The sequence below is a fragment of the Myotis davidii genome, unplaced genomic scaffold (genome assembly GCF_000327345.1).
Source record: "Myotis davidii unplaced genomic scaffold, ASM32734v1 scaffold1035, whole genome shotgun sequence".
NCBI classification, from domain to species: Eukaryota; Metazoa; Chordata; class Mammalia; order Chiroptera; family Vespertilionidae; genus Myotis; species Myotis davidii.
The window spans coordinates 56,353-66,824 of NW_006286719.1; the positions used below are offsets into that span (position 1 = coordinate 56,353).

Consider the following 10,472-nt stretch of genomic DNA (forward strand, 5'->3'; position numbering starts at 1 on the left):
TGGCGGTGCCCCAACTCCCCTATCGGCCCTACTCTGTGAGTGACAGAGGGGAGCTCCTCAACCCCCTGATGGGCCCTGCTCTGTGAGTGACAGGGGGGAGCTCCCCAACCCCATGATGGGCCCTGCTCTGTGCGTGACAGGGGGTGGCGCCGCAACCTCCCCATCGACCCTGCCTTGAGTGTGACAGGGGGCGGTCCCCCAACCCCCTAATCAGCCCTATCCTGAGCATGACTGAGGGTGGCATCACAACCTCCTGATCCGCCCTGCTCTGTGCATGACAGGGGGCGGCACCCCACCTCCCCAATCAGCCCTGCTCTGAGCCCGACACCAGGGCCTGCCCTGTGCCACCTGGGAGCAGGCCTAAGCCAGCAGGTCGTTATCTCCCAAGGGGTCCCAGACTGCGAGAGGGCAGAGGCCGGGCTGAGGGACTCCTCCTCCCGCCGAGTGCACAAATTTTTGTGCACCGGTCCTCTAGTTGACTATATTCCCGAAGCTGTATTTTACATCCTGTGACTATTTTGGAACTGCCAATTAATCCTTTCCCCCTTTTCACCCAGCCCCCCAGTACCCCTCCCATATGACAATCATCAGTGTGTTCTCTGTACCCGAGTTCATTTCTGTTTTGTTTGTTCATTTATTTAATTTTTAGGTTACACATATAAATTAAATGATATGGTATTTGTCCTTCTCTGTCTGAATGGATGCTTATTTCACTTAGCATAATACCCTCTTGGTCCATCCATGTTGTCACAAATGGTAACATTTCATTTTTCTTTGTGGCTGAGCAATATTTCACTATATATTGAGTACCACATCTTTATTCATTTTTCTTTTTGTTTTTTAATCCTCACCTGAGGATATTTTTTTCCATTGCCTTTCAGAAAGAGTGGAAGGTAGATAGGGGAAGAAAGAGAAAGAGGAAGAGAGAGAGAGAGAAACATTGATATAAGAAAGATACATCAACTGGTTGCTACTGGCTACCTCCTGCCTGTGCCCAGACCAGGGGCAGGGAGTGAACCCTTGACTGGAAATTGAATCCGCAACCCTTCTGTGTGGGAGCTGGGTGCTCTAACACCAGCCAGGGCTCCATTTGTCTTTTGATTGGAGCACTTAATCCATTTGCATTTAAAGTAATTATTCATAGGTATGTAGTTATTGCCATTTATTTTATTGTTTTCTGATTGTTCTTCTAGTTCTCTCTTCTCTTCTTATTTTCTTGCTTTCTTCTCTTCTACATTGTTAACTCACCTAAGTGTTGTATTTGGATTCCTTTCTCTTTATTTCTTTTATATCTCTTGTAGATTTTTAAAAAAATACATATTTTCATTGATTTCAGAGAGGAAGGGAGAGGGAGAGAGAGACAGAAACATCAACAATGAGAGAGAACCACTGCACGCCCCCTACTGGGGACCAAGCCCACAACCCAGGCATGTGCCCTTGACTGGAATTGAACCCAAGACCCTTCAGTCCACAGGCTGACGCTCTATCCACTGAGCCAAAGATAGGGTTCTTGTAGATTTTTGGTTTGTGGTTACCATGTGCTTCTTGTATACCACACTATGTTTTTAAGGTGATGTTTGCTTAAGTTTGAAAACATTCTAGAATCACTACCATTTTTACTCACCCCCTTCACATTTATGTTTTTGTCATTATTTTTTACTTCTTTTATGTGTGTTTTGTGTATCCTTAACTTTTGTACTAGTTTTAGTGTTGGTTGTTCCACTGCTTTTATTATGTGTTTGCCTTTGTCAGTGAACATTTTTTTCTTTGTGATATTTTATTTATAGTTTCTTCTTCTTAAAGAAACCTTATAACATTTCTTGTAATACTGGTTTAGTGGTGATGAACTCCCTCAGGTTTTTCTTATCCAACTGAAATTTTAATACAGCAAAAGTTCACCAGAAATCATTATTTTTTTGCTTATGGTTTTCAATGGTAAACCATTGATTAGATATAGTGCTAATTCTAGAAATTTTGTTTTCTGATGTTGAGAGATTTGTTTCAGATGTGCCACTAAAAGCCAGTGAAATCCTGGAGAGTTTTAGATAGTGTAACTGAAACCAAGGTTCGGTTGCCTGCCGCCATGAAAACCAAACTCGTGAGACAGATGCTGGTGAAAAAGGAAAATGGTTTATTTAAGTGCCAGACACCTGAGAAGATGGGGGACTCTTGTTGCAAAGCCCATCTCAAAATCTCATTGCGGGCAAAGATTTTTATGTGGTGGGGGAGGGAAAGCAGAACAAAGAGATCAAGGGGAGGGAGTTGAAAGGTTCTCTATGTGCAAACCAGTACAGTCCATTCCAGTAAGGATCTTGAAACTGGTCAAGTGATGGTTTGGTGTATATCATCCTGGTCTTCATTATTCTGGTTTTACTGTTGAAGGTCAGCAAATCTCCTGTAACTGGGATGGCGGAAGGTCGAAGTCTGCATCTTCTGAAGTTAGTTCCTAGGATTCTTATACAAACATGCTGTTTATCTACAAGCTACATATTAGTCAGAATAGCATTTACAGAAACAATGTCAAAAGAATGGTGAGATGGGTTACAATTCCCACTGTTACAATAGGAGTGAGCAGGAAGCATGTTCTTGACAGCAAGTTATCTTTACAGACTATTCTGTCTCTTAATATAATTTAGATGCCCATCCAAGAAAAAGAAGCTTCAAAGAAAGAAGTCATTCTTCTGGCAAAGATGAAACATCCTAACATTGTAACCTTCTTCAGTTCGTTTCAAGGTTTGACTTTCTAGCATTCTTATAGTATTTTAATAAAGTATCAGCATATAGACTTCTGTAAAAGATACGTTCCTGAGAACTGTGATTAGTTTTTGTGAATGGACTCATTTTCCCATTTATTTAAATTGTCATTAGAGACATAATCTTTATTTCTTCTCTAGTGAATTTTTGTAGACAGGTTTCCTAAGTTTTTTTTTATCCTTAATTCTTACTCCCTCAAATAGTTAATAATTGGTATATTAGCTCTGTTGCAGGAACAGCACCCAAATTTCTGTGACCTACAATAATACACATCTATCTCTCACTCATGCCATATTGGGGAGACAGGGGCCTTAGTTCTGGGGTCCAGGCTGAATAAGCAGCCCGGATATGGAGCATATTGTTCTGAGCAAAATAAAAGAGCAAGATACAAACACCCCCACATCATCAGTCTTGGAGTTCTGCTAGGATGTGGCATGGCTTTCATTTTCCTTATGGATTCACATTCCTGTTGCAGTGCAGCCATGCAGTTAACCCTGATAATGGAGTGATGGGGGAAGGGGATACTTTGCCCACATGAGGCCCTGAACACCCTGTGGCAGTGGGTGGGGCTGTACAGTCTTCTTACAGAGAGGCAGCAAATAGTTATGCACCATTGGCAAGCAAATGGCAAAAATAGAGAGGAAAACTATAAGGAAGCAATTCCTTCATCTGCACACCTGAATACAAGATCTATTCTATCGCCATCCATCATTCTATTTCAAAGGCAGGAACAACCCAAAACAAGCAATCAAATAATCATGAAAAGAGCAGTGGTCAGAAATCATTCATTCACTTAACAAATGTTTATCCAGTGCTTACTACATTGTTCTAGTGCCAAGAATAGAGCAGTGAACAAAGCAACTGAACATATGTCCTCATGGAGCTTGCATTCTATTGGGAAGAGTCAGACAATAAACACATATACAGTGTGCCAGTTGTTTATAGGCTGTCAGAGGGCTGTACATGCCAAAGTTCACCGTGGGGCATGCCCCAAAGCTGCACTTGGCACTGAGAGTGCTAAAATTCACAGGTTGTAAGTATTTAATGAACCAGGAATGCTACCTAAGTATCTTCAAGCACCATCAGGAGTTAAAGATCAATCAATAAATAAATAAACATAGATACTATATTTTGAGCTTTTACATTGTGTTTCTTATAAATGAAAATTACTGCATTCAAATTAGTTCTCTGCATGCAACCTTCTTCAACAACTGGATATTTAAAAGAACTCTTAGAATTCTTCTGAGGTCTTCCTAGGAGCTGAGCAGTACACATGAACAAGGAATTCAGTTATATTAAAAACTTTTAAGGGCTGCCACTAACTAAAGTGCCTTCATTTCTGTTCATTGATTCCTAATACCAACACCATAAGGTGATCTTTACTTTCCTCATTCTTTGAGTTGTTACTGTGACCCAATCTGACTACCTCCTACTCATCCTCGGGCCTTCTCTGAGATCACAATTCAAATTATAGCCCCCTTTCCTGATTTTGCCTAGCACTTTGTACTTGTATGCATATGTCTATATAAGAAATTATGAATTGGTTTAATATTTGTCTTCCTTTTAATGGTTTCTTTTGCTCACCACTTGATCCTCAGCATCTAGCACAGAGTAGGTGTTCAATATATGTTTGCTGATTGAGTGCATGGGCTGGACCACTTTAATAAATTAGAGTATGTCTTTATACCATGCAAAATGGATATTTGAGGACAGTATTTCCCTGGATACTGTTATAAAATTAGAGGTTATTTTTACAGTATAAATAACCTCTGCTGAGTTTGTTTATATTATGAGCTTACATTTTCTTATGAGAGCTTTTTTTTCTTTTTAAATTAGGGCATCCTTGTGTTTAGAAAAACTAGAGTTACTGTGCTGCTTTGGGTTTACCTGCAAGATTGTTGGATCTTGAAACTCCAAGCTTATCTGGAAGCTTTAGAAGTCCTTACAGCAGGTACTAGACAGTGTAGATAAAGCCTTTGCTTACCCTCAGACAACTTATCTCTCAACACAAGAATTCTGGCTCTAGTTCATTAAATATTGGTAGAGAGTATGGAAGTTTCACAGGTTTGAAGCAATATACGATAAATAAGTAGAATATCGTGAGATGTTTTTAAGGCTAAACTAATTTCGCTTAAATTCCTTCAGTAAATATTTATCGAGTACCAATTATATGTCAGGCATGTTTTAGGTCTTGAGGATATATCTCAGTGAACAAAATAGGCAAAAATTTCTACACTGTTGTTTGTTGCTGCTGAATAACAATGACCACAAATTTAGTGGCTTTAACCAACACTCACTTAGCATCATCCAGTTTCTCTAGGTCAGAAGTCTGGGCTTGGCTTAGCTGAATTCTCTACTGAGGGTCTCACATAATTGAATCAAGATGTCAGTTGGGCATGGCTAGTGTGGCTCAGTTGTTGAGCATGACCTATGAACCAGTCGGTCACAGGTTGGATTCCTAGTCAGGGCACATACCCAAGTTGTGGGCACAATCCCCCTGTGGGGTGTGCAGGGGGCAGCAGATCAATGATTCTCTCTCCTCATTGGTATTTTTATCTCTCTCCCTCTCCCTTCCTCTCTGAAATCAATACAAATATGATAAAAAAAAAAGAATTCCCCAAGCCTATCATTCTCAAAGGAACTGTCCAGAAAATAAAATATTAAAAAAAAAAAAAGATGTCAGTTGGGGCTGCCATCTCATCTGAGGCTCATAGTTCTCTTCCACACTTATTCAGGCTGCTGGAAGAATTCCTTTACTTGTAATTGTAGGGCTGAGATGTCTGCTTTTTTGCTGGCTGTTACCTGGGAAGTGGTTCTCTGCTTCTAGAGGCCAAGTTCTCTTTCCTGCTAGGTGGCCCTTTAGTAGATCCTCTCCTGCTTGAATCTCTCACTTCCTCTGCCTCTGACCCCACACCCACATTTAAATGGCCCCTGTGATTAAGTCAGGCCCACCTGGATAATCTTTTCTATTAACTCAAAATCAGCTAATTACTAACTTTTATTATATCAGCAGAAATCCCCTTTGTTGACAACATAATTCTGGGAGTGATATCCCATTTTATTTATAGTTTCTGTCCTCACTCCAGGGAAAGGAGATATAGAGGTTTGCACACTGGGGCAATCTTAGAACCTTCTAGAAGATGGAGAATATAACAAAAAAAAAGACAGTATATATATTCTAATTTTACTTCACCACTTAACATTTCTTAGCTCTGTGACTTTAAGCAAGTTGCTTTAATTTCTCTGTGCCTCATTACCTCATCTTTTAGGGGGAAAGGTGGGAAAAGACAGACAATAAATGTAAACATAATAAATACAATTTAAATAGTATGTTAGAAGGTGATAAGTGCTGTGGGAAAATAAGATAGGGTGAGGCAGGAGTGGAGGGAACAATTTTAAATAGGGTGGTCAGAATAGGCCTTCTTGGGAAAGTGACATTGAACAAAGACTTGAAGAGTCATGCGAATGTCAGGAGAAGAGCTTTTTAGGCAAGAGGAACAGCCACTGTAAAAGCATGAGGCAAGAGCACATTATGAGTCTTCTGATTGGAAAACTGAACACTTTTTTACATAGGCTACCCTCACTTATAATTTCCAATTTCTTTTCTTTACAGTTGAGTAAGAATTTACAGGTACTCTGTGTGCACAATCCTTTTTTTTTTTTAAATATATTTTATTGATTTTTCACAGAGAGGAAGGGAGAGAGATAGAGAGCCAGAAACATCGATGAGAGAGAAACATCGACCAGCCGCCTCCTGCACACCCCCCACCGGGGATGTGCCCACAACCCAGGCACATGCCCTTGACCGGAATCGAACCCGGGACCCCTCAGTCTGCAAGCCGACGCCCCATCCACTGAGTCAAACCGGCCTCGGCTGTGCACAATCCTTTAAAAGCTTCCCCAGTTATTTTCCACTTGTCCCATCTAACATTTAAGTCAATGGGTTTTTTTTTAGCTATTCACTTTTACTGAGTCCTCCAAAGTATTCATTGTAGTTTGTGTAGAAATAATCACATCTGTTGTTTCTCATTAACATTTTATCAGTTATAATAATTACAAATGTAATGGGCATAAACAGATTTGGGAACAAGCACAATGATCTTGATCAGTGGAAGCAGAGGTAACTGGGTATACTACAGTTTAATAGCCTACCAGTGGTAACCTTGAATGGGCGAACATAGTGGATAGAGTGTGCCCATTAATCTAGTGAGAAGGCCAGGCAGAGGTCAGTTAGAAGAGTTTTATTGTACTTAATAATATGGTTGAATAAGTGTCATATAAATAAAAATTTATACCCAAATTAAAAACGGGTTTATTTATTCTTCCTGGAGTGTTGGGAAAGACAGCTGCTATTTTATATCAGATTTCTAATCTCTTGCAGGAATGTATTAATAATAATAGCTAACATTTATTGAAATGTCATTATGTGCAAGCATTGTTCTAAGCATCTGACATTAATTCAATCATTACAGCAATCCTAAGAGGAATTTCTATATTATTATATCCATTTTATAGATGAGGTAATTAAGCACAGAGAAATTAAAATAACTTGCTTAGAGTCACAGAGCTAAGAAATGTAAGTGGTGAAGTGAAATTAGAATTCAGTCCATCTTGATGTTAACTATATATATCTATATCTATATCTATATATATATCTATATATACCTATATATACATATATATATACACACACACACACACACACTCTACATTTTTTTTCTGTCATATTCTCCATCCTCTAAAACAGTGGTTTTCAACCTGTGGGTAGCGACCACTTTGGGGGTTGAACGACCCTTTCACAGGGGAATAAATCCTGCATATTGATATTTACATTACGATTCATAACAGTAGCAAAATTGCAGTTATGAAGTAGCAACGAAAATAATTTTATGGTTGGGGGTCACCACAACATGAGGAACTGTATTAAAGGGTGTGGCATTAGGAAGGTTGAGAACCACTGCTCTAGAACTTGAAAGACAAGTGATTAGTAAATATTTGAAACGCTTCCAGAACCAAATGATGTCTTTTCTTACAGAGAACAACAGGCTGTTTATTGTGATGGAGTACTGTGATGGAGGGGATCTCATGAAAAGAATCGATAGACAACGGGGAGTGTTATTTAGTGAAGATCAGGTAAAAACACTTCTAATTTCCCTTTTAGTTTATATGGGGACATTAAATTTATAATGCCATAAATAGTAGACTGTGTTCAGCTGTGGGCAAGCTATGGCCCACGGGCCGGATCCGGCAGGTTTGAAATGAATAAAACTAAAAAAAAAAAGAGACCGTACCCTTTTATGTAATGATGTTTACTTTGAATTTATATTAGTTCACACAAACACTCCATCCATGCTTTTGTTCCGGCCCTCCGGTCCAGTTTAAGGACCCATTGTGGCCCTTGAGTCAAAAAGTTTGCCCACCCCTGGTTTAGATGAAGCATGATTTCTGGTAGAGAATTCAAATCACAAAATAGTGATCAATATTCTTGATAGATTTAGTCTAGAACATGTTTGCAATTGAACTTAAATTGAATCTCTTTTTGAGAGTGAAGTTTGCTTGAGAAAATATTGTATCTTAATTTTGGACAGTCTCATGTAGGGTGACCCTGAAATAAATTTTTCACAGCTAAAAAATCTGAATGTGGATATTCCTCGGCCATTTTAAATGTGATATATTTATAGGTTCACTCTTCTTCTTTTTACCGTCTGTGCTCACTTTGCTAGGGAGGACAGAAGCTCTTCGTAGCAATGGCTGTTCAGTTTCATTGGTTATTAAGAGCAATGGCCGTGATTCCCATTTTCTTTTTTGCACAAACACATTTTTCTACTATATTCTGAGTTTCCTTTAGAAACTTCTGGGGAGTTGTACTCCTGATGGAAACAGGAGTGTGTGGAGGAGAATCCCAGTCAGGCCCGTGTGACTGATGGGAAAGGTCATTGCCTCAACTGGTGCCCATGATGGCCCGACGGCCTTCTCCGTTTTCCTTTTTTTAAAGAATGTTATTGATTTTCAGAGAGAGAGGGGGAGAGAAGCATTGATGTGTGAGAATGAAACATCCATCTGCTGTCCCCTTGCACACTCTCCACTGGGGATTAAGCCTGCAACCCCGGCATGTGCCCTGCCCAGGCAGGAATCAAACCGGCGACCTCTCAGTGCACAGCACTATGCCCACCCAACTGAGCCACCGCAGACAGGGCCCAACAGCTTTCTTTAGGCCACTTGCTTCTTTGTTTTATTTTAGCATTTATGAGCATCAGCCCATATGACTTCTTCCTCGAATTAAAATGTAGCATTTTAAATGTACAAATGATTAATGAATCAATATCTCTAACCTCTGTAAACCTCACTAAGCGTTTTTCCTATGCTCATTTACATTGTATATTAAATTTCATATTTTTAGAAACCCTGTTTTCTTTCTATCTAGGTATTATATTTTTCCACATTTAATAAAAAACACTTTTCTCTACAAAATTTTGAACTAAGTTTCCCTTTGTTGTGTTAGAACTAAAATTACAACTGAATCGTAGTATCTGGAATATAGCTTTTTTTCCTATTGTTTTTTTCTTTCTGTATAATTTGGTAAACAAAGTATGAATGAAATTTTAGAATAGTTTAAATAAATCTCTATAGGCATAGAATACATTTTACTAAAGAGGCTCATGGCCAGCTAAGGTAAATAAAATTATGACTAAGAAAATTAAGCCTTAAAAAGTAACTTTTTTTGTTTTTATATTATGTACATGTATATTGGTATTTCATGAAAAAATGTAATAACCTCACATATTATCCATTTCTTTCTCCTTCGTTCTATGCTCTTGGCATACTCCTTCCACTGAAAAGGAAAAACCAGTGGCACCAGGGTTATCAAGAAACAGGGCAGCTTGCCTACTACCCTGATGCAGTTAGCAACCTAATATTAAGAAAAAGGAAAATTGTGAACTGCCTCCTCTCTCTTTTGCTTTTTTTTTTTTTGTCTGTTGTGTTTTGGAGTTCACTTTGATACCAACATGTTTGGATTGGTTTTTGTGCCTCCATTTTTCTAGGTTTTATATCTTATTAGTGTCATTCATGTAAACACATATACATCAATATATTATTTCCCTCTTTTTGCATATCATGAAAATACTTCAGTGACCACCAGACTATTCACAAGTTTTGTTTATGTTTCCTCTACAGATCCTGAGTTGGTTTGTGCAGATTTCTCTAGGACTAAAACATATTCATGACAGGAAGATCTTACACCGGGACATAAAAACACAGGTAACAGCTCAGAGAGAGAACAAGGACAGAACTGAACTTTTGTTTTCTTGAAATCTCTCAAACAACATAGCATTTTCTCCATTTACAGAACATTTTTCTTAGCAAGAATGGAATGGTTGCAAAGCTTGGGGACTTTGGTATAGCAAGAGACCTGAACAAGTAAGTTCTTTGTAAAAATCATATTTTCCTATTTATAACAACCAAATATGTATATTTTAAGTATTATAAGTTAAGAAGATATTAAAGGCTTAGTTTCCAGATAATTGTAGATAACTATATAAATCCATTAAATCGCCTGCTGACATGGTTCAGTGGTTGAGCATGGACCTATGAACTCCCGGTCAGGGCATATGCCCGGGTAGTGGGCTTGATCTCCAGTGTGGGGCATGCAGGAGGCAGCCGGTCCATGATTCTCTCTCACCCCTGATGTTTCTATCTCTCTCTGCCTCTCCCTTCCT

The 10,472-nt window shown here is 39.0% G+C and overlaps 1 protein-coding gene across 1 annotated transcript in view; it reads left to right on the forward strand.

Annotated features, from left to right (window-relative positions):
• NEK5 (NIMA related kinase 5) overlaps nucleotides 1-10,472 on the forward strand; it is a 64,725-nt gene that overhangs the window by 15,187 nt on the left and 39,066 nt on the right. Inside the window, exons 2-5 of the mRNA XM_015560605.1 lie at nucleotides 2,637-2,733; nucleotides 7,790-7,887; nucleotides 9,931-10,014; nucleotides 10,103-10,173. Coding sequence (XP_015416091.1) covers nucleotides 2,637-2,733; nucleotides 7,790-7,887; nucleotides 9,931-10,014; nucleotides 10,103-10,173 — 350 coding nt within the window. The remainder of the gene's footprint in view (nucleotides 1-2,636; nucleotides 2,734-7,789; nucleotides 7,888-9,930; nucleotides 10,015-10,102; nucleotides 10,174-10,472) is intronic.